The sequence below is a fragment of the Symphodus melops genome (genome assembly GCF_947650265.1).
Source record: "Symphodus melops genome assembly, chromosome: 16".
In the NCBI taxonomy this organism is placed as follows: Eukaryota; Metazoa; Chordata; class Actinopteri; order Labriformes; family Labridae; genus Symphodus; species Symphodus melops.
Genome location: NC_136706.1, coordinates 378,484 through 405,519, shown reverse-complemented (window position 1 = coordinate 405,519; position 27,036 = coordinate 378,484). Strand labels below are relative to the sequence as shown.

The window sequence follows — 27,036 nt, the reverse complement described above, 5'->3', positions numbered from 1 at the left end:
TCCTTGTCTCCTTGTCTCCTCGTCCCTCGTCTCTCGTCTCCTCGTCTCTCTTACGCAAAAATGTCCCAAAGACAAAAAAACAACAACCCCACCGCTCTGAGCAAACTCTCCCCTGAGCTGCACGAGGCGAGCACTTCTTCCTGTCATCATGAATCTGTCAGTTGAATTTATGTGAATCCTCCAATGAACAGAGACGCAGAGCTGTTCTACTTCCTGTTGGACAGACGGGTTTCCTCATGGTCGTGATGATCCGTTTATATCGTTTCGTGTTATTTAAATCAGTGTCCTATCGAGTCTCACAGCTCGTTTCGTGTCTTTTCATTTTGTCGTATCGTATCGCTTCATTCCTGCGTTCACGCCGCATCGGAACATCGTTTAAATCTGCATCATGGAGCCGTATTGATCCTGTTGTGTTGTTCCATGTTGCATCGAATCGTACTCAGTCGTATCGTTTTGTGACGCATTGATTTTTTTGTGCGCTGCAGCCAGTCGCCCCCCTGCTGGCCAAAAGAAAGAATGCACGTTGACGATGAACACTTTGGGAGCATATTTACATCTTACAGTTTATGGTCATGTTTTTCTTTTCATTCTGCGAAGGGTTTAAAATCCAAATAAAGATTCAGAATCAGATTTTAAAAGCTCATTTTCATGGATCAGATCAGACGCCGCTGGAGACGACGACCACGTTCTTACACCTGAGAGTGCAACCAGCCCTGTTTTCACTCTCTGATTTCTTCCCTCTTTGTCTCCTCACCCCTCCCCACGTCTTCTCCCCTCTTACTCCCTCCTTTCTTCTTCTTCTTCTTCTGCTGGAGGTCAGATTGTTGCAGCAGTGGTGGATGTTCAGCCTTAAGATCAGGGTCAAGGCTTTTTAAATGGTGAATGTGTGTACGGTGTGTGAAGCACCCCGCTCTCAGGAGCAGACTGTGACATTGTGAAATGACTGCAGTAGATTTGAAATTGTGCGTGTGTGTGATTGTACTCTGCGGCAGGTCGTGGGGGAGGAAGCAGCAGAGTCGAGGTGGTGGTGGAGGGGAGGAGGAGTGATACGGATAGTGAGGAGGAGAAAAAAATGAAGAAATGGGAAATCTCGGCACCTGTTTCCAGGGCAACAGAGGTCTGAAAAACACAGGCGCAGGTTGGACTTTTTATTCTCCACGCTGCACTGCCCTCTGGCAACACACTGCAGACGCCTTATAATGACTCCCAAACACGCCGCCCGGCTGCGAGCGACACCACCTCACTGCCTGTGTGCACATGTGTCGGAGCTGCAGATGAAGGAATGTGCATGCATGCATGCATGGATCGCACATACGTGATCATTTACAGGTGACGTCATTATCTAGGATGCACCCCCCCCCCCAACTCTTTCTCTTTTCTGAGATGATCGGCTGCTCTGGTCTGCAGTCAGTCAGCCGGCCGCCTGACTTGTAGGAGGAGGAGGAGGAGGAGGAGGAGGGACAGGAAAATGCCTTTCTCTGTGGGAGACATTAACCGTGTGATCTCATGAATACATTATAGAGGGAAGTGATGAGAGTTCCAGCTCTTTCCAGAGAGCCGATATTTTTGCACAGCTCAAATTCAACTATTCAGCATGTGATTATTCTTTTAATCCAAACCAAATAAAATGTTTCTTGAGAAGGTCGGAGTTGTGCAAATGCTTAACAGTGTTGTATTCATTGATCCTTTTGTATTGTTTTATATCATTTCAATATTTATTGCCTTTTAATTTTGGGCGGCGAAATGTGAATAGCACTCAAGTCCAAGTCAAATTATCAAATGCGGAAAAATCAGGTATATCATTTCATTGCAATTCCATTTTGTTTCCTATTTTCTTGTATCATGGCACTATTTATTGCTTTTTTATTTATTAACATTATTTTGAAGGTGTCTATATACGTGCAGAATTTAAGGCCAATACGCCTTTTTGTACGGGGACAATAAAGTAAATCATACTTCATTATATTGTAATGAAACGCACCGCTGAAACATATGCTGTATATTGTATTTTAATAATAGTAACACTGTGAAGGCTGCTAAATGTGTTTAGCATTAAGGTCCAAGACACAGTTTTTAAGACTAACCTGGTTTAAACACTAACCTGTTCAATAATCGAGCTTTAATTTCCCCACATTTAAAAATTGGTAACGACTTCTCCATTGGACATTTCTTTGTCATCTATTCTTAAAGGCAGAGTTGTTCATTTTTAAACTAGCATGATTTTGAAAGTAGCATTCGCTCAGTGCTCCGTCTGCACCCTCCCCCGCCCCCTCCCCTCTGTGCTCCTTCAGAAGCCACGCCCCCCCCTCTGTGCTCCCTCAGAAGCCACGCCCCTCACTTACATGCACTAGCACTGTTACTTAAAAAGTGTAACTAGACAAACTAACCCTAACCCTCCCTTTAATCTAAAACATTAACAAATCAGCCTAAACATTTGACCTCTTACAGTTGATTAAGAAGAACATGTAAATATAACATTGAAATCGTTTTAAAACAATAATTTGGCCGTAATAAATGTATTAAAGATACTGGTATATTTCCTCTAAGCTGTTTATTCTTATCGAATCACCGGCTCTTCTGAGTCAAATGACTCGATCCCTGAAGCGGTTCGAACTTCCCCTCACTATTAGCCTCGACTGCGACACAAGCTAGCTCAGTTAGCCCGCGAGCTAACCTGTACGATCCAATCAAGCGGCTTCACCGTCTGGCAGCAGCTGCAGCAGCAACAAGGTAAGCTCCAGGTTTACAGGTGATCTTCACCCGACCAGCGGGGGGTAGCTATTCGGCCTGGCTGCTGTCGGGACAGTCCGAACAGACACTCGGTCGTTGTCACGGAAAAAAACGAGCTAATGTTGTAGAAAACTAACGCGAGCTAATTAGCATTCGGTGGCTAACGGTGCAGCAGCAGCAGCGTGTTAAAGAGGCTCCACAGCTCAGCTCTCAGTCAGAGGATCCAAGCAGACAACCCGACAGGATCACTGCTCACAGACAGCCTTTTATTATCCTGCAGCAGCCTGATTAAAGGAGCATTCTGCTAAAACATATCAGCCTTTTATTATTCAGCAGCTCAGCCATGCAGGTGAGACAAAACCTTTTCATATTTTAGTGATGATGGGTAACACACACACACACACACACACACACACTCACACACACAGGCTGCACTCCTCCACAGAAATCACACTCCTGCTGAAATGCTTTGTTCTGTTCTGCTGCAGATCTGAGCTGCTGCTTCTTTATTCTGTGTTTGTGTCTCTGCAGGTGCACATGTGCATCATGTGCATCATGTGCATCATGTGCATTTCCTTATTCATCACGTTAATAACACATTTATTCATGAAAAAAGTCAGTGCTGTAGAGAGGGGAGGATGCATGTTTGGCTCTGCTGTATTTGTGTTATTGAGCAGACTGTTCTCTCTCTCTGGCAACGACTTCCTGGCTGTATCATGGGTACAGAAACATGAGAGAGAGAGAGACAGAGAGAGAGAGAGAGAGACAGAGAGAGAGAGAGAGTGTGTTTGGGTTGAGTGTTTACTTGAAGAGATTTGAGATAAACGTGCTTCAAAGAGTCTGCAGGATGTGTCAGGTGCATCCTTTTTATTTTAGAGCTGCAACAGTTAATCAACTCTTTAGAAAAAAAAACATTTAAATAAATAAAGTATTTTTGTAGTGTGTATGTAAACATTAGAAACTGTGATTTTATGAACCTGTGAAAGGTGAATCAGCTGGAATATCAGGATGTTGTGTCGGTCTGATAGATGCTTTTTAAACTGTTGTAAAACCAATAGTTCACAATAATCAACAGATGAATCCAGATGTCAGATAGTTTAAAATCGTGTAAGTGAGACTAACGAGTGTTTGAATGGATCCATCAGACACCTGTCGCAGGTAAACACTCCTGACCTCCTCCACACTCGTCTGTTGTCTTCCTGTCCTCTCGTTAAGTCGACTCCTCGTCTCCATTAAAGACGGGATTAATTGGTAATCTGTTGGATCACACTGAAGCTCTTAACGAGCGTTTAATTAAAGACGGGTCCTCGCTGCACATCAGTCCGTTCAGCGTGTGTGAACAGACTTCAGGAGTCAACGAGTCAAAGTGTGAAAACGTAAAGAGGTTAAATTCAAGTCCAGACTGTTTTTAACGGATCAAACATAAACGGACTAAACCTTCGGACGCTACCTCAAACATTTCCGACGGTAATCAAAGTGGAGACATCCGTCACTTTGAAGTCGTAACGGGGACGTGTCTCTGTCGCGGCAGCCGCACTGACAGTGTTCATGGTTGCCGTGGAAACGTCAACCAACATCGCTTCCCGCTCGCCAGAGTGACCACGCCCTCTTTTGGGTGAAAACAAACGTTTAGCCCGCGGTTGTAGGGCGCTAGCTTATTAGCTTAATTGATTCCATTATTTACACAAAGTAAATAAGTTCAACGTCAGATTCAGTGAGGTCATTGGACACTGCCGCCCCCTGCTGGTCGGTTTCACCCGGGCGTCATGAGCGGGGCCCCCTGCTGGTCGGTTTCACCCGGGCGTCATGAGCGGGGCCCCCTGCTGGTCGGTTTCACCCGGGCGTCATGAGTGGGGCCCCCTGCTGGTCGGTTTCACCCGGGCGTCATGAGTGGGGCCCCCTGCTGGTCGGTTTCACCCGGGCGTCATGAGTGGGGCCCCCTGCTGGTCGGTTTCACCCGGGCGTCATGAGCGGGGCCCCCTGCTGGTCGGTTTCACCCGGGCGTCCCCTGCGTGAACTTGAGCGGCATGTTTGCGAGCTGTAAAAATACACAACATCCGGCTGGTGAAGCTTTCTGCTCTGCTCGCTCTCATTGGCTGATCAGTCGGGACGCCGTGGTCTGGAATCAAAGTCGATTGATATTTATGATTCCAGAGTCAGGAGGCTCCGACAGCAGGAGGATTTCAGGATCAGTCCTCCTGAAGTGATCCAGATGTTTTCAGGAGTTCATGTGTGTGTTTAGATAGATAATGCTTTAATCAGACCGATGAAGCTGAACACTGTGTGTGTGTGTGTGTGTGTGTGTGTGTGTGTGTGTGTGTGTGTGTGTGTGTGTGTGTGTGTGTGTGTGTGTGTGTGTGTGTGTGTGTGTGTGTGTGTGTGTGTGTGTGTGTGTGTGTGTGTGTGTGTGTGTGTGTGTGTGTGTGTGTGTGTGTGTGGCAGGAAGCAACAGGGAAAGAACATAAAGAACAGACGGTTGTAAGAGGACAAAGAGTTGAGTTAGCTGAGGTCAAAAGAGGCGGAGAGAGAGAGAGAGAACAGTGTGTCTTAATCACGCTGCAGCAGGTACAGTCTGTGCCGCCACACACACACACACACACACACACACACACACACACACACACAAACACAAACACACACACACACACACACACTCTCTATGTGGTTAAGCTGTGAGCTGCTCTGTGTCTGTAGTAAGGTTCTCTAAAGGATCGTTTTGGACGCCCCTGGGTTTGCCAGATATGAGAGCAGTTATCAGGTGAACAGGTGTTGCAGCGATGGAAGCGGGCAGTGGAACTGCTTCAGATAGAAGTGATTGTACCCGAGCTAAAAAGCCTCTGCATGTTTCTAATAAGCTCCAGCAGCAGAAAGCTGCTCAAACTAGGATCAATGTTGGAGATGAAACATGGAGAGAGGTTAGAACGCAGAAAGCTTTACAGACCCATGCAGAGCTGGCTAAACACTGAAGCTACAGTGTCCACCACATGCAGAGCTGGCTAAACACTGAAGCTACAGTGTCCACCACATGCAGAGCTGGCTAAACACTGAAGCTACAGTGTCCACCACATGCAGAGCTGGCTAAACACTGAAGCTACAGTGTCCACCACATGCAGAGCTGGCTAAACACTGAAGCTACAGTGTCCACCACATGCAGAGCTGGCTAAACACTGAAGCTACAGTGTCCACCACATGCAGAGCTGGCTAAACACTGAAGCTACAGTGTCCACCACATGCAGAGCTGGCTAAACACTGAAGCTACAGTGTCCACCACATGCAGAGCTGGCTAAACACTGAAGCTACAGTGTCCACCACATGCAGAGCTGGCTAAACACTGAAGCTACAGTGTCCTTCACATGCAGAGCTGGCTAAACACTGAAGCTACAGTGTCCACCACATGCAGAGCTGGCTAAACACTGAAGCTACAGTGTCCACCACATGCAGAGCTGGCTAAACACTGAAGCTACAGTGTCTCTACATGCAGAGCTGGCTAAACACTGAAGCTACAGTGTCCAGTCTTGGGTTCTTAGGATTTAAAATGGTATCAAAACAGAAAAATCAGGTATTGTGATTCGTGATGGCCTGAGGCTGAAAGCTGCTGAAATCAGGTACGACAGTCTTCATGATCACAGCCCCCTCCTCTTCCTCCTCTTCCTCTTCCCCTCCTGCTACTGAAGATGTGTGACCCAAATCTGCAGAGTGCAAGAAAGGAAACCAGAGAAGAAGAAGAAGAAGAAGAAGAAGAAGAAAGGGGGAGGATGTCAAGGAGAATTAGCATGTCAGTCGTTTCCCGCCAGATAAAGAGAATCGTTAGCGAGAGGAGACGGGATTCACGGGGAATAATGCAAACATCTGGTGCAAAAGGAGGGAAATCTGCAGAACACACACACACACACACACACACACACACACACGCTGGTAAATGTGTGTGTGTTTGTGTGATAGCACGTCGGTGTGTGCAGCTGAGGGAAGGAGCTGCCTCTTCACATCTCCCTTCTCTTAAATTCCTTTTGAAATCAGCGAGCTAAATTTAGCCTCTAGCAGCCACCCCCCCCCCCCCCCCCCCCCCGTCTTTTTGAGAGGTATCAGAGGTACAGCAGTCAGTGATAGGCTAACGTTTGGATGTGTGTACACACACACACACACACACACACACACACACACGTCTAAAGTGAGTGGGAGGGCGCCGTGTCTTTGTGTGCACACTGTAGTGATGATAAATTGTCTCTGTGTGGTAAATGAGCTCTCTCTCTCTCTCTCTCTCTCTCTCTCTCTCCCACTCTCTCTCTCTCTCTCTCTCTCTCTCTTGCTCTCTCAGGGCGGCTGCCTCTCAACGACAGTGGGGGCTCTCCCATGACCCCCCCCTCCATCCGATGAACCCCCTCAACTTCATGAAACCCTCCCTTCCTCCCACGCCACAAAGGTACACACACACACACACACACACACACACACACACACACACACACACACACACACACACACACACACACACACACACACACACACACACACACACACACACGTGGTTGTCCTCATGTGAACCCGACACCTCACCTGCCATGTGGTCTGTTTGTTGTCAGCACTGACGTCTGACTCTCACCTGGTTTCACCTCGAGACAAACTGTTTTATATTTTCACTAAATTTGTCAAAAACTGAACTAAATTCTGAAACACGTTTTTTAAAGGGGACACGTCCTCAAGCGTTTGATCGCCCGCTGTGAGGACAGATTGTATTGATCAGTTCTATACTGATGATGTGTTTAAAGACAGAGGGAGGGGTGGGAACATTCAGCTCTCGTCTCTGAGTCTGAAGCATTTTGACTCGGTCTCAGGATTTTAAATCAAGACAGCCTCTGATTGGCTGTTTCTCCACGTCATCACTGAGACACGCCCCCCTGCACGCAGGATAAGGATTTGTATAGTCCCGGTCTGACCCTGCCTTGGTCTCGGTCTTGACTCGGTCTCGGGGTTCGCTTTGACTCTTCACTTGGACACGAGATGTGCAGAGACAAATTATTATAAAAACAATCAAATATCAACAATACATTCAAAGTTTCTGCTCCGGATCAAACGTGTTCAAGAAAAGGATTCAGGAGCCGGCGTGCAGGTGGCGCCACAACAACCGTAACCACCAACCGTGGAGTCAATGGGCCGTGGAGCGCTGTGTGTTCAGACTCTTCTGGAAGCATCTTGATTAGGTTTACTCGAGCCAAAACACTCTTTAATTGAGTGCAGCCACAAAGACTCCTGACTGCTCTATTTCTCTCCAGGACGCCATGAAAGCAGCGAGACGTGCTGCCAACTCGCTGACACGACGAGCAGCAGAAACAAAGAACAAACAAACCCCGGATTGAGTTTGATCGTGTTTATTTGAAATAAATCTCGTGATGCGCGTAAATGTTTATCGACGAGGGTTCAGGTGTCGACACGACAGATTTATTTTAACCTCGACATTTTTGTCAATTAAAAAAAAAAAAAAATACAGCAAATACTTCAGAGGAAATTATAGGATGCCCATTTAAAGGAGCAGTCTGTCCCCTAGTGTTTAAAATGAGTACTGCAGTCTAAACTCTAATCATCACAGAGAGCTGTCTCCCCCCCTCCTCTCACACAGGTCAGCATGTGGTGGACACTGTAGCTTCAGTGTTTAGCCAGCTCTGCATGTGGTGGACACTGTAGCTTCAGTGTTTAGCCAGCTCTGCATGTGGTGGACACTGTAGCTTCAGTGTTTAGCCAGCTCTGCATGGGTCTGTAAAGCTTTCTGCGTTCTGCAACACCTGTTCACCTGATAACTGCTCTCATATCTGGCAAACCCAGGGGCGTCCAAAACGGCCTTCAAAGCCCCGCCTACCTTCTCTGGTCCAATCAGATCCAGAGCATTCAGGAGCAGAATCTAAAGTCCGAAGGAGGACATACTGGCTGCTGCATGTTTCCTTCATGATCACAGAGAAAGAGAGCAGCTCTCTGATTGGTCCTTTAATAATTAACGTTTCCAGCAGAGGAAGAGCGTGTTGGCTTGAAATGACACTCAGCCGTCAGCTGAGGTTACCTTAGCTGAATCCAACACGCTCAGGTTAAGTGTTCTCTCTCTCTCTCTCTCTCTCTCTCTCTCTCTCTCTCTGAGGTGATGGTCTTTGTGCTGTTTCAGTGTTCAGAATCCAAAACAGCGAGTTTTACCGGGGAGAGATTCAAACGCACTCTGTGATATCGTTCAGATCTGGATGAGCTCTCTCTCTCTCTCTCTCTCTCTCTCTCTCTCTCTCTCTCTCTCTCTCTCTCTCTCTCTCTCTCTCTCTCTCTCTCTCTCTCTCTCTCACTCTCTCTCTCTCACTCTCTCTCTCACTCTGTAACTCTGCGTTTTCATCTCTCCTCCTGCAGCAGTGACGGCCCCTTCCTAAATGACCCAGTCTCCTGGCAACCAGGAACCAATCAGCACCCAGGATCTCTCTCTGTAGTAACCACAGTGTGGGGCGTGACCAATCCCACACACAGCCAGGTAACACATGTCTCAGCGCTCGAGGACGTTTCTCCTCCTGTGTTCATGTGCAGTGATGAAACCAAGCCGAGTCACAACGAGGCCGAATGTTTTTTTACACGTCAAAAACAGTTACTGTGATTTTAGAGAAGCCAGAATGAAAACACTGTCAAAACAATAATAATCCACTCAGACATTATCTTTGCGCTTTGCTGATCTCAGCTGTCATTGGCTGAGACACGCCGGACGCCCCTGGGTTTGCCAGATATGAGAGCAGTTATCAGGTGAACAGGTGTTGCAGCGATGGAAGCGGGCAGTGGAACTGCTTCAGATAGAAGTGATTGTACCCGAGCTAAAAAGCCTCTGCATGTTTCTAATAAGCTCCAGCAGCAGAAAGCTGCTCAAACTAGGATCAATGTTGGAGATGAAACATGGAGAGAGGTTAGAACGCAGAAAGCTTTACAGACCCATGCAGAGCTGGCTAAACACTGAAGCTACAGTGTCCACCACATGCAGAGCTGGCTAAACACTGAAGCTACAGTGTCCACCACATGCAGAGCTGGCTAAACACTGAAGCTACAGTGTCTCTACGTGCAGAGCTGGCTAAACACTGAAGCTACAGTGTCCACCACATGCAGAGCTGGCTAAACACTGAAGCTACAGTGTCCACCACATGCAGAGCTGGCTAAACACTGAAGCTACAGTGTCCACCACATGCAGAGCTGGCTAAACACTGAAGCTACAGTGTCCACCACATGCAGAGCTGGCTAAACACTGAAGCTACAGTGTCCACCACATGCAGAGCTGGCTAAACACTGAAGCTACAGTGTCCACCACATGCAGAGCTGGCTAAACACTGAAGCTACAGAGTCTCTACATGCAGAGCTGGCTAAACACTGAAGCTACAGTGTCCACCACATGCAGACCTGTGTGAGAGGAGGGGGGAGACAGCTCTCTGTGATGATCAGAGTTTAGACTGCAGTACTCATTTTAAACACTAGGGGGCGGAGCTACAGACTGCTCCTTTAAGTTTCAGTTTACAGCTAACGATCTCATGTTTAGTTTGTTCGTTTCTGGAGTTAGATTCTCTCGGATCTCGTCTTTCTCTCCGGCTGATTTGCCTCCATCGTTCCGATCGTACGTGAATGAAAGGATTTATTTACAAAGAGTTGGAGGTCACGATGTAGGCGGAACCTCCACGCGGCTGCTCGTCTCTCCGGGTTTGATGAAGTTGTAAATAAGCTGCTCTGAAAGGTCACTCCTCCACGCTGCAGTCTGTGGGAGGGAGCTGCATCGTTCCTCTTTGCTGTGATTTTTCACAGCTTGTTAAATGTTCGGATGTTTCTAAGTGTGGGAGTCAAACGCACTTTAACGACGTGAAGACCGAGCGTCTCTGGGTGTTAATGAGGGATTGGTGTAGCGTTAGCAGGATTGTGATTGATGCACACAGACCCCTTCATAGTTCTAAATGCTGCTCGCTCGTCCCTCTTAAAGAGAGAGAGTCCTTTCACTTTCATTTTTCAGGGGGAAATTAATCTACCCTGTGGTCTCTGTTCCTCCCTCTCTTTGACTCTGTGGTTTTTATGACCTTTCACTGTGATAACACCTCTCTCTCTCTCTCTCTCTCTCTCTCTCTCCCCCTCTCTCTCTCTCTCTCTCTCTCCCACGCAGGTGTTCGGTGCACCCATGGGTCCCGGGGAGAGCTCCGGTGGTCACATGATGCCCGGGGGCAGCCCTGGGATGGGCTCTCAGTTCCTGGGACAGCAGTCGTACGGAGACGCCGTCTCTAAAGGATACGGACAGCCCGTGATGTACGGGCGTCCCGGCGCCGGGTATAACCCCGCCTCAGCATACGGGGGAAGGTACGCCACCTTTCACTTTCAGTTTGACTGAAGTTCATCACAACTCGTCATCCTGAAACTCAACTCAAACTGAAGCTGCGTTCGTTCTCACCGATGCAGAGTTACAACATCATGCAGTACCACGAGTGTCCACTAGAGGCTGCCTGCAGGAGTCTCACACACACACACACACACACACACACACACACACACACACACACACACACACACACACACACACACACACACATTCATAACAACCTGAATCAGCTGGTTTGAGACCCGCTTCAGCTGGACCGCCGCGTCCGTTTCCAGGTCGATTGAACGTTAGGCTGAGGCTTCATTTCTAACATGGCGCCCTCGATGACCCGCTCCAGAATCCAGCGTGATGTCACTGTGAGAGCGGTCATTCACTAAAACAGCCTGTGGTTACTTTTCCACGCTGTGTCTTCAGAAGGCGGTACACGCCGTCACCGCTCTCAGCCGTCATATGAAACCGCACATAGACGGGCTGCTCTGCGGCGCCGTAGAAACAAACGCACTTCTCACCCGACGACCTCGACCTCACAGGGCGCTCTGTGGACACGAGAGAGAGAGAGAGACGCCATCCTCCCTGTTGGAGGTTATTGTTCCATTAGAGCGACTCTGGAGCGACCGTTTGAAGGGGGCGGAGCTACAGACGATGTGAAGCAGCACAGAATCAAAGAGCCTCCGTGGTCACGTGGTCGGTGTTGGCGAGCGGCTCGAGGTTCAAAACATCAAACCGCCATCCTGCCTTCAGTTCCAGCTCGCTCGCTCTTTTGTGTTGTTGTTTCCTTCGCTGTCAGTCACACATCAAAGCAGACTCACAGGTGCTGCAGTGTTTACAAACCTGCAGGGAAAAATAAGGAAGTGGAAAAGTGTTGATGTCCCTTCCAGGATCCGGAGAACTCTCTTATTCTTCTTTTTCTTTTTTGATCATTTTTTCAGACTTTTTGAAAACGACAGTGGACAGAAAAGGAAACCAGAGAGAGAGAGAGAGACACACACACACACACACACACACACACACAAAAACTAAAACTTCATATTAGATTTCTTTGCTGCTCTTCCTTTTTGTGATTTCTGCATCATCATGTGTCGGACTCTCTCTCTTTCTCCCTCTCTCTATCTTTCTCTCTCTCTCTGTCTCTCTCTCTATCTTTCTCTCTCTCTCTGTCTCTCTCTCTCTCTATCTTTCTCTCTCTCTCTCTATCTCTCTCTCTCTATCTTTCTCTCTCTCTCTCTCTGTGTCTCTCTCTCTCTCTCTCTACCTCTCTGTCTCTCTCTCTCTCTCTCTCCCTCTCTCTCTCTCTTTCTCCCTCTCTCTACCTTTTTCTCTCTCTGTCTCTCTCTCTTTCTCCCTCTCTCTCTCTCTCTGTCTCTCTCTCTCTCTCTTTCTCCCTCTCTCTACCTTTTTTTCTCTCTCTCTCTCTCTCTCTTTCTCCCTCTCTCTCTCTCTCACTCACTCACTCACTCACTCACTCACTCACTCACTCCCTCTCTCCCTCTCTCTCTCTCTCTCTCACTCACTCATCTCCACGTCTTCCCCTGCAGTTACCCTGGTAACAGCGGAGGTGCTGGTCTGGGCGTCCGTCCTCCCTCAGACTTCACGCAGGCTGCTGCCGCCGCTGTCGCTGCCGCCGCTGCCACGGCGACCGCCACTGCCACGGCGACTGTTGCAGCGATCCAGGAGAAACAGCACCAGGAGCTGAGCTATGGACAGGTAAATGTTTCTGACAGGTGGACGAGTCCGTCTGTCCCGGAGCCGGGGACGTGCTGCGCCCTCACCTGTGTGTCCTGCATTGTTGTGTTAGCATGCTAACATTAGCGCTCTTTAGCTAGCTGGTAGCTTCATGTAAACAGACAGAATGATCTAAAAACTCTTCATCCAATAATCAGTGAGTATGTTCTTCTTCTTCTTGACTCAAACAGCTTTTATACACAAGGGGAGGAGCCATGTAAACACAGCTCTGACAACAACACAGCCAGCAGGACTCCAGCTTCTCCCTCACTGGAGACAGTCAGGACTTTTAATCTGTAATCAAATGAGAGTTATTTTGAGTCATCTGTGGAGGTTCAGTCTCTGGCACGCTGTGATGTGACTCACAGCTGTTTTGACTCATCTGAAGAAGAATAACTGTGAAAGTGTGAGTCACTGCAGATCTGTGGAGACTTTAAAGTTTCTCCTCTCTGAGTGTGACCTCACAGATCCTCTCTCACATCAGCGGCGCCGTACACTCCTCCTCGCCCTTTTTCCCCGGGCCGATCTTTCTTTGTGGTGTTCTTTACATCTGTCTGTAAAGTTTTTAACGTGTCGTACAAACAAACATGATCAGACGCACAACGAGCGGACGTCAAGCAGACGTCAGTATTCACGAGAGCGATGGCGCTCTGCAGGTCGAGTTAAAGGCGTGACAGCGGGCCGCGTGGCGTTCTCATTCACAGACTCGTTTTAAAACCGTTTTTTTTTTTTTTGTCGTTCTTCCCTCTCCCTCCCAGATGGGCGGCGCCTCCTCTTACAGCACCCAGTTCCTGTCTCACTCGGGGCCCCGGGGCCCCCCAGGGATGGTCTCCTCCAGGACCGGACCCCCACCCTCCAGCGGGGGCATGTACCCCTCCCACCCTGCTCAGGGGCAGAAGATGCCCCAGCATGGAGGCTATCCCGGCGTGCAGCAAGGACTCAAACGACCTTTCCATTCAGAGGTCAGCAGACGCACGCGCCTCCTTTTTTATTAGTGTCTGTCAGAACCTCAGCGCTCCTGATGAGGAGGTGTCAGTGGACTCTGTGTGAGCCGGGCCTCTGCTTCGTTCTTCTGCAGGGGTTTCCGGTGCAGCAGTACGGTTCTGGTGGGATGTCCGGGTACCCCAACCAGCCCCTTCAGTACCCTGCAGGACCTCAGCAGCGCTGCCCCCCCTCCCCGTCCTACCCGTCCAGCAGGATGCCTCTCATGGGCCAGTACAGCTCCGGATCACAACACCCGGGACAGTTTCCTCCTGGAGCCGGACAGCCCAACCCTCCACAGTACTACAAGGTGACCCTTTTTTTTTTTTTTTTTTTTTTAAACTTTATTGAAACATGTTAACAGACACGGTACACATCACCGACCACACGAGCAGCACGGGAATGCAGCATGAAAACAGACAATCAGGGGTTAACGGGACACAGACGAGCACAAACAGGAACAGGAAGTGAAAGACAGGAGAGTGATTACAAAATAAAACAGGAAATGACAAAAATGCTGAAATAAATGTAGAGAAAGGAAACGTGACCTGACGTGTTGTGTCAGTAAAGAGAGTTAACGAGTTAAACCCTTCCAGAGGTCACTTCAGACGGCGGCGGACTCGTGTTAACAAACAGTCGATTATCGGAGAAAAGGGCGAATTAGCGGTAAATGAAAAAAACACTTAACGACTTTGGAAACAAGTCCGACTTCATGGAACGCTGCCCTGTTTTTGTTTGTGATGAAAGTTGTTTTGCAAACAGATCTAATTAGTTGGACCGTGTTGAAGTGTGTGCTTCATGTTGTGTGTGTGTGTGTGTGTGTGTGTGTGTGTGTGTGTGTGTGTGCGCGCTCTGCAGTCGGAGCCGTTTAACGGTCAGGGCGGTCTGCCGTCTGCAGGAGCCGGAGGATACAATGCCTTCACTCAGGCTGCGGTCAGCGGGGTGAGTCATGCATGCAGGCGCTTTTTAAAATCACCTAACGAGTCCAATTAAGAGAGCGAGCACGGAACGGTCCGAGGACGGAGACATTTAATGAGACGCTTCGTGTTTCTGTTCCTCGCCCCGCAGCCAGGTCGGGGGGGAGTCATGCCCGGGTATCCGAGTTCACCGATGGGAGGGAACCCCACGCCTCCGATGACGCCCGGCACGTCCATACCTCCCTATCTGTCGCCGGGTCAGGACACCAAACCCCCCTACCTCTCACCGGAGACCAAACCCAACATCGTCTCCCAGCAGCCCCCTACAGGTGAGGACGCAGAACTGCAGCTCCCAGCTCCTCCATCATAACTTCCTCACACTCTCTCTCACCTGTGTTTTCCTCTCCAGGTAACCCGAGCGACGACCTGCGCCTGACGTTCCCGGTCCGAGACGGCGTGGTGTTGGAGCCGTTCAGACTGGAGCACAACCTCGCCGTCAGTAACCACGCCTTCCAGCTGAGAGACTCCGTCTACAAAACGCTAATGCTGAGGTAATCAGACGCCAACAATCACACAATCAGTGATATCGTGCTTAAGGGGCGGAGTCAAACCAGGCACTGAGTGACTCCTGCTATCATAGTGATACCAGGTCCTGAGACTTGTTTTTGTTGTCATGGTAACCAAACTGGCATTTCAACATTTCATTCGTAACGACTCAGACGAGGGGCGGGAGCGGGGTGACTCTGTGGGGACTTGTGTTGGGAACCCAGAGAATTGCCCGGGTGCCCTTGAGCAAGGCACCCAGGTTTGTTAGAACACCACAAAGTCAAAACTCAGATTCAAGGGGAAAAAAAGACAGGTGTAGATCTGTTGGATTCCAGTCCATGATAACGTGTTCGTTCACTTCTCACCCTGCCGGCTGTGTGATCTCAGAGCAGAGCACGTCTCACTTTTTTTAACACAAAGAAAAACAGCAGAAGAAGAAAAACACAGCAGGAATGTGTGACAACCCCACCCAGTGTGAGTCTGATCATCTGTGCGGTGTCTCCCCCTGCAGGCCGGACCTGGAGCTGCAGTTTAAGTGTTACCACCATGAAGACCGACAGATGAACACTAACTGGCCCGCCTCTGTGCAGGTCAGTTCAGTGAAACATGTGACCTGTTTAAACATGTGAGGGTGTGGCCTCCTTTCTTTAACTGTTCTAAACACAGGTAATGATCACCTGACCAGGAAATGAGTCTCTGCTCATTTTAACTCCGTGGATTTTTATCAGTCTGCAGAAAAAGCAAGCACGAAGCTGCGGGTGGTTTGATTCTGTGTCTTGTCTCCGGCTGTGTCAGGTCAGCGTGAACGCCACTCCTCTGTGCATCGAGCGGGGCGACAACAAAACGTCCCACAAGCCCCTCTACCTGAAGCAGGTGTGCCAGCCGGGACGCAACACGGTGCAGATCACGGTGACCGCCTGCTGCTGCGTGAGTCTCCTGCTGTCCCCCCCTCGTGATGTCTCACAGACGAGAGCCTGTAGTGAGCTCCTGTTTGTCCCCTCCTCTCTCTCCGTAGTCTCACCTGTTTGTCCCCTCCTGTCTCTCCGTAGTCTCACCTGTTTGTGCTGCAGCTGGTCCACCGGCCGTCTGTGCGCTCGGTGCTGCAGGGTTTGATGAAGAAGAGGCTCCTGCCGGCCGAGCACTGCATCACCAAGAGTGAGAACCAAGCCTGCTAATGTAGCGCAGTTCAACTGTCTCACCACTAGATGTCCCCGTTGATCTTTAGCTTTAAATGGAGTCAGACATGCACGCACACACAGCACGCCTCTGAAGGCGGTCCCCTTCCATCACATTTCAGATGAAGACGTAGATATGGGTCCACGTTCAGAGGAAAATAAAACTTAAGTCGGAGAACGAAACTGGAGGTGAAAGCACAGTTCAGGAAACATCGCGGCCTAACGCCTTTTTTCTGTCCACGTCTTTTCAGTAAAGAGAAACTTCAGCAGCGGTACGATCCCCGGGACGCCCGGTCTGAACGGAGAGGACGGCGTGGAGCAGACGGCGATCAAAGTTTCTCTAAAATGTCCGATCACCTTCAGACGAATCCAGCTGCCGGCCAGAGGCCACGACTGCAGACACATACAGGTAGAGTCTGACACACACACACACACACACACACACACACACACACACACACACACACACACACACACACACACACACACACACACACACACACACTCTGTCTCACGCTGATGTCTCTGGCGTTGCAGTGTTTCGACCTCGAGTCGTATCTGCAGCTGAACTGTGAACGAGGGACGTGGAGGTGTCCTGTGTGCAAGTAGGTGAACGTGTCCCAGCCGGAGGTGCACTGTACGAGTCCACGGGACGCTTCAGAGACCGCTACAGTTCAGCCTGATCACCCGAAGGCGGGAACAATGGGCCGGTTAACGGTCCAATCAGCAGCTCCCGACCAGTCGAATGAATTGGCTCTGTGAGCCCCGAGCCTGAAGATTCCCCGACTTCAGAGTCTGGGATAGACGTCGTCTCAAATCACCATGGCAACGTGTCTGTTTGAAGTGTCTCCCCCCCCCCCCCCCCCCCCCCCCTCCAATGAAAAAGAGGGTATTTAACCGATTAGTCCCGAGGCTGTAGTCCTCAAACCAAAACAGCCCGAGTTAGAATCCGACCTGTAGCTCCTCCCCCCTCGCTCTCTCTCTCTCTCTCTCTCTCTCGCTCTAAAAGATTCGTACAGTGTGCGTCCGGCGCTCCTTACACCTTCTCATTTCATATTTGCGTCGGTTGTTTTGTAGTTTAACATGATTGTGTTCCTGTTCACAGTAAAACCGCCCTGCTAGAAGGTCTTGAGGTGGACCAGTACATGCTGGGGATCCTGGTCTACATCCAGAAGTACGTTTGATACAGGACCTGAAGTCTCTTCTTCATTCTTTAAAGTCCACTGACTCCTCTTCCTGTTCGCTCCTCAGCTCGGACTACGAGGAGATCACCATCGACCCGGTGTGCGGGTGGAGGCCGGTACCCGTGAAACCAGACCTGCACATAAAGGAGGAACCCGACGTTCCGGTGCTGAAGCGCTGCCGGACTGTCAGCCCGAGTCACATGGTCCTGCCCAACGTGATGGAGATGATCGCCGCTTTGGGCCCGGCGTCATCGCCGTACCAGAGTCTGACAGCAGGGGGCAGGAACACACCGGACTACAACAGACCAGGTCAGATTTACACACACACACACACACACACACACACACACACACACACACACACACACACACACACACACACACACACACACACACACACACACACACACACACACACACACACACACACACACACACACACACACACACACACACACACACACACACACACACACACACACACACACACACACACACACACACACACACACACACACACACACACACACACACACACACACACACACACACACACACACACACACACACACACACACACACACACACACACACACACACACACACACACACACACACACACACACACACACACACACACACACACACACACACACACACACACACACACACACACACACACACACACACACACACACACACACACACACACACACACACACAGCCTTTTCTCTCCCATGATGCTCGCTCAACTCAAACAGAAGCTGCGCTCGACCTGCTTTTCATCGTATTTGTTTGTTTTTTTTGTCTCGTAGGGAGTCAGGGATTCTCCAGCCAATCAGGATTCACAGACTTCCCCAACACGCCCGGCACGCCGACTCTTGGAGAGTACACCTCCTCGGGACCTCCTCCTCCTCATCCGCTCCCCTATCAGTCTGAGCAGGTTAGACCTTATATAACACACATATGGGCAAACACACAGGACGCATACGTCCCTTTGTGTTTGTGATGCAGCCTCCGGTCACCATGACGACGACGGTCATGCGTCTATTCTGTTAGTTCACTCTGCAGATCCTCCCTGAAGGTTGAGACAGGCTCAGTGACGGTCAGAGATTTAAAAGACCTCTTCACTTACATCACAGATAAAAAGAGGCAGACGATTACGCAAGTCAACGTGAGGAACGTGTTGTTCTGAATATAATGCAGAGAATATGATGGTTCAGATAGAAGTGATTGTACCCGAGCTAAAAAGCCTCTGCATGTTTCTAATAAGCTCCAGCAGCAGAAAGCTGCTCAAACTAGGATCAATGTTGGAGATGAAACATGGAGAGAGGTTAGAACGCAGAAAGCTTTACAGACCCATGCAGAGCTGGCTAAACACTGAAGCTACAGTGTCCACCACATGCAGAGCTGGCTAAACACTGAAGCTACAGTGTCCACCACATGCAGAGCTGGCTAAACACTGAAGCTACAGTGTCCACCACATGCAGAGCTGGCTAAACACTGAAGCTACAGTGTCCACCACATGCAGAGCTGGCTAAACACTGAAGCTACAGTGTCCACCACATGCAGAGCTGGCTAAACACTGAAGCTACAGTGTCTCTACTTGCAGAGCTGGCTAAACACTGAAGCTACAGTGTCCACCACATGCAGAGCTGGCTAAACACTGAAGCTACAGTGTCCACCACATGCAGAGCTGGCTAAACACTGAAGCTACAGTGTCCACCACATGCTGAGCTGGCTAAACACTGAAGCTACAGTGTCCACCACATGCTGACCTGTGTGAGAGGAGGGGGCGGAGCTTGACAGCTCTCTGTGATGATTAGAGTTTAGACTGCAGTACACATTTTAAACACTAGGCGGCACAGTCACAGACTGCTCCTTTCAGTGAAGGAAATGAGCCCGCTAACAACAACAAACCAAAGATAGAGAAAAATAAGATGCACGTCAATGTGAACGTCGTCTTCAGCTTCAGGCTCCAGAACACCAACATGGCGAGCGCCAACAAGCGAACAAAGAGCTTTAAAAAGACAGAGCAGTGAGCGCTAACATGCAGCTCCTCGAGGTTCAGGACTCCTGACTGTCTTTTCCTTCTGACTCCTGAGTCCAGTCGAGAGCTTTTAAGGTGACCTGAAGTAGACCTGTTAACTTCACTCTGTCTGTCTGCAGCAGCTGCTCGCTGTCTGCTGAAGGTTTTTACAGAAAGATTTAAATGTCACACACGCCTGCTGTTCTGACTCTTCAGAATAAATCCACAAGCATCTCATTTCATCATGTGTGAATTTCATTTCATGTTTATTCCATTCAAATAAAAAATGCTCTCTTCTGAATCTGTGTGTCACCATCAGACATCTCACTCTGGACGGATCGAACACTCCCATAGCATCCTCCAGCAGCACAGTTCAGGTGTTCATGGGAATCAGAGTCTTGGGGACGCCGGCAGTCCGCTGCCTCAGCGGAACACCAACTCCCAGAATTCCCGGCTGCAGAGCGAAGGCTCCTTTGGCCTGGGAGGTCCAGGAGCGCCTGGAGGAGAGGGAGCGGATCACGCTCTAGACGTGAGTGGATGACGTGTTCGGTTTAGTAAGACGTGCTCATCTTTTACAAGACCTGAACGCCGCTTTATTTCTTTGTTTGAAAGTCCAGCTTTAAGGTGACTTTGATGTGGGAATCTCACAAAAGCATCTAAAGTGAAACTAAACTTTTTTTAAAGCATGAAACTGAAGAGGAAAAATGTAAGTCAAAGCACTTGGCACACCGTTTAATGGTTAAGACACGCCCACTCACTCTAAGACACACACACATAAACTGATTAGCATGTTTAGCTCGATAATTTAGCCACGAGCGACGACTCGAGAAGCAGCGAGGACACTTTACTGACACTGATGTGGTTTAAAGTCCAGACTGCGACCAAGAGTCCGATCTCTTTGAATCATTAACACAGACAGTCAATGACGTGGACAGGGAGGATGGGGGGGCGTCTCTGATTGGTTGGGGGGAGGGGCAACCGTTAGTGCACCCTTACAGAGTTGACCCTGCTGTAGTTCCTACCCTGTAACGTTGTCTAAATCTTTTTTTTTTTTTGCTGTCTCTCCGTGAAGCTTCTTCCTGAGCTGACCAACCCGGACGAGCTGCTGTCGTACCTCGGCCCCCCCGACCTCCCCAACAACAGCAGTGACGACCTGCTGTCTCTGTTCGAGAACAACTGAGCGCCTTCACACGCCGCTCCGCTCATCTTCCAGCTCGACCTCTCTGCTCCTGTCTGCTGTAGCCCCGCCTCCATCGGTTAAAAAAACAGCACCGTCTGTGTTTGTGTGTGTGTGTGTGTGTGTGTGTGTGTGCGTATGTATGAGGACGAGTGTGTGCGAGCATACGTGGTTTCTGTGTGTCTTTGTCGCCCTGCTGTACTTGGACGTTGTTTCAGTGCAGATTTCAGGAGCAGGAGGGAAAACATGTGAACACTGTTTGTGAGTGAACAGAAGACTGACTCTGCAGACCAGCATCTTTAGCTATAGCACAAAAACCACAGGCTGAAGGAGGAGAGCATTTATACATGTTATGTGTAAAAGAAGGAGATAACACAATGGAGGAGTTTCACAGACGTATGAGTACAGTGGTTCTCTAACTGTTCCTTTTTTTCTTTTTTTCTTGAAGTTGCAGAGAGAACTCCCATGATTCTCCGCTAGCCTCAACGTCATCTTTTGATATCGTGATATTGATTGAGACCCCTCTGGCAGTGTAATCCACATATTGTATCTTAAAGCCTGGACGCTGGAAATAATGCCAGAAAGTCCAAAACATTATGCACTAGTGCAATCGCCGTACGTGTTAAATCAAAGCTGATTTGTCTCATATTAAGTTCATCTTCACTAAACAGTTCTACCGTCAACGATCACATCTGACCTGCCACATTGGTTTGAAGTGTTGCAGCAGTCATCGGCCTCATTGTGTCTTCTGTTGTACCTTGGCTGATTCATCAACCGTTAACATTTTCTTCCACAAAGTTTTCTCACAGCTTTATTGAACACCCTCTGACCTCGAGGTGAACCTCCTAGTTCAGAAACACAGTAGAACACTTATCTTTCTCACTGTCAATGACTCCCAGGAGGAAAAAAAAAAAGGTTTACACAGTATTACTGTTCCAACTTTATTTATAAGAGCAACCTATCTGGGTGCCCAGCCAATGCAAGCCCCGCCCCTTTCCGGGTATAAACATTTCCATCTAAGTTAGTGGCGGTAAATGGAAAAGACAGGCTCTTAAAAGTTTAAAATAAAAATAAGCAGTGAGGAAAACATATGTGATAACTTATCTGAACAGGGATTGGCAGCACCTTCATTTTAATTAGCTTACAAATACGTAAGCTAGCAATTCACTGCTTTCGATTTTAAGAAGCGACAACATAGCAACGTTAGCACCCAGCCACTTCTTAGCCTACATTTTGTAAGCTAACATTTACGTAAGCTAAGTCCTTTCCATTTCACACGTGAAAGAAGAAATACCAGTATTTAGCCAATTCATAGTTTACACTTGAGTTATTTTGAAAACTAGCCTCGGAATAAGCTAACGCAAAATCTAGCTAGGGAGTTACTCTTCTACTAGCTAGCAAAAGGTAGCCGTTCAGCTGCTTTCGAGATAAAATCCAATCAGCAATGAGGTGGTTTAATGCTAACCATAGCTGAGTAGCTACTAAAATATTCAGTTTAGACTTCAAAATATGGCTTGATGCTCTTTGGATTTTTATTAATTTGTACAAATGGTGAATCTAAAAGCTGTTACAAAATCGTATTTTGTCCAGCTCGGACACAGCTGTCGTATTTATGTTTTGGTGACTGGAAACATCGGTGCTGGTTTAAGTCATTCTTCATTTGGGATTTGTTGGCAGTAAGAAAATACATGGTGTCTTCAATGTTCTTTTTTTATATGTACGATATGGCCAGTTAAAGCAGTGTTGCCAACGCCATATTGGCATGTGATCATAATGGACGCTATCGGAGTGAAATAACGTCACTGACAAAAAGTGAGTTAGAAAAAACTAAATATGTTCAGAACTTCAAATGAACTCTCTTCTGTTGATTCTTGGTTTCTCGGGTTGTAGGCCGTCATTTTTTAAAATTAAAAGTCACCAAGAGGATTTTGGAAAGTTACCAGATTTAGTGAGAAAGTTGCCAAGTTGGCAACACTGAGTTAAAGAGGCCAAGTTTCTTTTTACTGATTTTTACAAATTATAAAATAAAGAGAAAGATTCATGAAGACCTTTTTTAAAAGGGAAAAAAAAGCCCGGCCTGTGAATGCGATGCCTGGATGTAACATAGACTTTTTTTTTTTGTTTTGTTTTGTACTCCGCTGAGGTTCATTGTATCTCTGACGTCCTTTGGCACTGTGAACGATATTAAACTCCTCTCTGTTACTCTCGCCCTCCGTCGGGGGATTTTTCAGCATACTGTAAATGAGTTCTGTGTGTCGTGGCATTTTTCTGCCATTTGAGAGCTTTTAGTTTTGTTTTATTCTTCGATCGTTTGACATGTATAACCCATCATGACGCCGGGTTTGTGTACTGTATAATCAGCTGTTTTCATTAGAGAACGTGTGTGTATCCAATGAATTGTTAACCATGGTCATTCTTATTGTTATTAGTTGGATAATGGATCATTGTGGGCACAGTATACATACAAGTATGTTAGAAATCTATAAAGAAAATTGTACGTCAGCTGATATTGACTAACACGGTTAAAGATGCAGAAATTATTCTTAATATCACTTTTGAAAGCTGACCGTGTTTTCTACGAAGACTTACTGTCCCACGTTTCCCGAGTGAAGGCAGCGTGATATAAATGAATTGCTAATTGAGCTTCACAGTAATGTTATATTTGGAAATGATGAACTATTTAAATGCAAATTTGCTACAACAGAAAAGCTTTTTTTTTAATGTGTAAACTATTCCACATATTTTGTAACACATTGTAATTGCCATTATTTTCTATTTATTTTTTAATCATAATCGTCATTGTACTGACAGTTACCTTGTCCCGCCCTGGATCTTCAATTCAGAATTAAAAAAAAAAAAAAATCACTTTATATGACTTTTTCCTGCTTTTTGAATTTCAACATTTAAAGGACCAATCAGTGAGATGATGACGCTCTCTTCCTCTGTAATCAGACATGCTATGTTGTGCTGGCTTCTCTTCAACAATGCAGCAGCCATTATGTCTCCCTTCTAACTTTAAAGTTCAGTTATCCAGTGGCATAAAATACTCTCACTAATGGGGTATTTTAAATATTTGGATTTATCTTTTAAAAAGTACAGATCCCTGTAAGTCCCGGAAAGTTCAAACTAAAAAAAATAAATTAAAGAAACCTTGTAAGAACAAGTTGTAACCTAGATATTAGTATTATCAGTAAAACTGTGATTAAAGCAAAACACCATTTAATGTAATTTAAGTAAAACATAAACCGTGTTGAATATATTTTCCCGCCCATTTTGACGTATAAAATATACTAACCCTGCGTGAGTTCGTCACGCACTCTTATTACATCTTTTACGTTTATTAAACTCATCGGATATTCGAGAGACAGGTTGCCATGGCGACCTCTCACCAAGCAACCGCCCTTCGCTTCTCAAACCCCGCCTTCGCTTCCTTCCGATTGGTTCATCCTTGCGAACGTTAGTAGATCCTGGGCTGTGATTGGCCCTCGCCTGTCTTTCCATCTGCGGTACATAGAGGCACGCGGACGGACTGAAATAGACTCAGTGTTTTCACGGCGCTGTCAGGAAGAGGCTTTTATCTCCGTTAGAATCACCTGGCAAACAAACAACATGGCAAACCCAAAAGTGTTCTTCGACATCACTATTGATGGAGCTAACGCTGGCAGGATTGTAATGGAGGTAAGATTAACAGCCCAACATTTACTTTTACTTTTTTTGTTTTACTGTTTTAATGGAGTAACGGTAAAGTGACGTCATCAGTGTGATGAACACATCCATCAGATTCATGTTGCTTCTCTCCTGCACCTTTAACGTTATTCATTTTATACCTGGGTATAATAGGATTCATTACATAAGAACAGATAACAGCAATTACATCATAGAGAAATCCTAGAGTGCTGGGATGGAAACGCCCATCATCATCATCCTCATCATCCTCATCTTCATCAGCAGCAGCAGCTAGGCTACATGATGGAGCTGCAGTTATTTATCAGAGCAGGAGATGAAGCTTATCTAATGAGTCATCAATAAATCACACATCTGATGCAAAATCCTCTGAAAAGCAAACATCTGCTTGATTCATCTCTTATATCTAATGTGATAATAAAGTTCAGATCTGTGATATATTGTCTGACCTGATGATTGATGAAATCATCAAGCACAATGTTTGATAGAGAACTTCATCAGCAGAAATGTCAAAAGTTTTCTGTCTATTTCTCTCCTGTTGTCCATATTTGAGTCCTAAGACATTTGTCCTCTGACCACATTGTCTTTGTTTGTGCAGCTGCGGGCTGATGTGGTCCCAAAGACAGCAGGTAGGTGAGCTGTGTTGTTGTTGTTGTTGTTGTTGTTGTTGTTTTCGTGTCCGAACACTTCATTCAGACCCGTGTGCGGTCGGAGGGGAACGACGCGTCCTCGTTAATCCTCGGCTGAGAGTCGCTCCTGAATGTGGGTCGAGGCTGAGGGTGCAGCAGGCTGTGAAATTATTCATCAAAAGAACCTGAATGTCAGTGTTCCCGGAGAAACAGCGATCCGACAGCGAGCGCCACGAAGACACAAAATAAAAGGAGCGGACAGGAAAGACCAAAACAGGAGACACAATAACGTCAACGTGTGGAAGTTAGCCCGGTAGCTGGAGAGGTGACCGGTCACTTCCCAAGTCCTACCAAGGTTCCCTTGAGCAAGGCATTGAACCCTCAAGTTGCTCCCTGCATAGCCCCCCCCCCCCCCCCCCCCACTCTGACAGCTCTCCATTAGTGCATTAACAGAGAGTTTCCCCTCAGGGCTTCTGAAAGTATGTCGAGCAAAACAAAGAAGAAGAGGAAGTGAGCTTGTTGCACTCGAAGCTTTAGCGATGTTTTCTATCAGAGATCAGACGACTGTAGTGTTTGAGTGGGAATTAAACCTGCATCACTTCCTGTCCCACTTTGTTACAAACATGACCTCATTGTCGCTCGAGAGATGAATGGCCTGTTTCCGTCGTGCAGTAATGTGTGATGCATCTTGTTCTGTTGAGCTGGACTCATCCGCACAGGTGAGCAGCTGCAGGACAGCAGGTACGCTGTTACCTGGGTCCCAGGTGACCCGGCAGCTTTCTATCCCCTCCCGCCTGGAGCTTTTCTCTGCTGCCTCTATTTCAGTCCTGAGCCCCCCCCCCCCCCCCCCGCAGGGTGTCGAGCAAGCGGCCTGCAAACCTCCACCGGCTAACCGTTTGGTTTCCACCCTGGTTCCCGGCGGTCCTGAAGACGTCCCTGGTGTTTGTCCAGCTTCCTTTCTAAAGCCTCGTCGATGCAGAAATGTTTCTGCTGCTCAGAATTAAAAAATATTATCTTGAGAATCTTAATTTCTCGCTAAGCAGCAAACACGGAGGGTTCACCGTTTTAGTTTTTTTACACATCAACAATCTTCCTTTTCCTCGATAATATCTCCTCTTCATCAGTACCTGAGAGCAACACATCGTTTATTTTGACCCCGAAGAGGAAGTTCAGCAGGAAGCGACCTCAGTCAGCAGTCGAGGACTGATTACTGAGCGAGCCCGCTGGGAGCAGTGGGAGGGGCTTAAGGAGTGAAAGGATCAGGTGTTGAATAATTAATAACGGGTGGTATCATGAAGACGTGCAGAGGAGAGTCGGTGTGTTTCTGCAGGAAGCATCTTATTATGAAAACTTCAACAAAGAGGATTCACCGATAGACACTCAAAGGGACTACAAGAAGACGCAAAAGGACTACAAATGTCATGCTAGCTGTAGCTTAGAAAACATGGCAGTGTTGTAGGTACAGGAATAGATTTAAAAACATCGTCTTTCATTCATGTTTTATTGTGATGTGAAGATGATCGACTGACTGAGATTCTCTTTACAGAAAACTTCCGTGCTCTGTGCACCGGAGAGAAAGGCTTCGGCTACAAAGGCTCCTCGTTTCACCGCGTCATCCCCAAATTCATGTGTCAGGTACGCTGAAGAGCACAAGATGTGACAAGAAAAAAAGAGAGCTGAGAGTCAAAGCGGGTTTTTTTTTCTTTCTTGTTCTGCAGGGCGGAGACTTCACCAACCACAACGGAACCGGAGGCAAGTCCATCTACGGGGAGAAGTTCGCTGATGAGAACTTCCAGCTGAAGCACAAAGGTCTGGGAACGCTGTCCATGGCCAACGCTGGGCCCAACACCAACGGATCCCAGTTCTTCATCTGCACGGCCAACACTGACTGGTGAGCTCGCACGCC

The 27,036-nt window shown here is 47.8% G+C and overlaps 2 protein-coding genes across 5 annotated transcripts in view; both read left to right on the top strand.

Annotated features, from left to right (window-relative positions):
• Nucleotides 1-2,468: 2,468 nt before the first annotated feature.
• zmiz2 (zinc finger, MIZ-type containing 2) lies at nucleotides 2,469-21,891 on the top strand. 4 transcript variants are annotated; one of them, XM_079364591.1, is made up of 21 exons: nucleotides 2,469-2,730; nucleotides 3,011-3,079; nucleotides 7,046-7,150; nucleotides 9,109-9,226; nucleotides 10,877-11,067; nucleotides 12,622-12,790; nucleotides 13,567-13,770; nucleotides 13,887-14,099; nucleotides 14,648-14,731; nucleotides 14,858-15,035; nucleotides 15,116-15,257; nucleotides 15,764-15,842; nucleotides 16,048-16,179; nucleotides 16,302-16,407; nucleotides 16,679-16,836; nucleotides 16,965-17,032; nucleotides 17,533-17,601; nucleotides 17,679-17,920; nucleotides 18,427-18,554; nucleotides 19,960-20,169; nucleotides 20,713-21,891. In XM_079364591.1, the coding sequence occupies exons 3-21, from the start codon at nucleotides 7,101-7,103 to the stop codon at nucleotides 20,818-20,820; spliced, it is 2,649 nt and encodes an 882-aa protein (XP_079220717.1). In that variant the 5' UTR covers nucleotides 2,469-2,730; nucleotides 3,011-3,079; nucleotides 7,046-7,100; the 3' UTR covers nucleotides 20,821-21,891. The 4 variants fall into 4 exon arrangements, with proteins under 4 accessions (XP_079220717.1, XP_079220715.1, XP_079220716.1 ...); XM_079364589.1 differs by lacking the exon at nucleotides 3,011-3,079; XM_079364590.1 differs by lacking the exon at nucleotides 2,469-2,730 and having other exon boundaries at nucleotides 2,745-3,079.
• Nucleotides 21,892-24,331: 2,440 nt separating this feature from the next.
• Nucleotides 24,332-27,036, top strand: part of LOC306837100 (peptidyl-prolyl cis-trans isomerase-like) — a 3,079-nt gene continuing 374 nt past the window's right edge. The window contains exons 1-4 of the mRNA XM_079364597.1: nucleotides 24,332-24,495; nucleotides 25,100-25,130; nucleotides 26,677-26,765; nucleotides 26,849-27,021. Coding sequence (XP_079220723.1) covers nucleotides 24,427-24,495; nucleotides 25,100-25,130; nucleotides 26,677-26,765; nucleotides 26,849-27,021 — 362 coding nt within the window. The 5' untranslated portion in view covers nucleotides 24,332-24,426. The remainder of the gene's footprint in view (nucleotides 24,496-25,099; nucleotides 25,131-26,676; nucleotides 26,766-26,848; nucleotides 27,022-27,036) is intronic.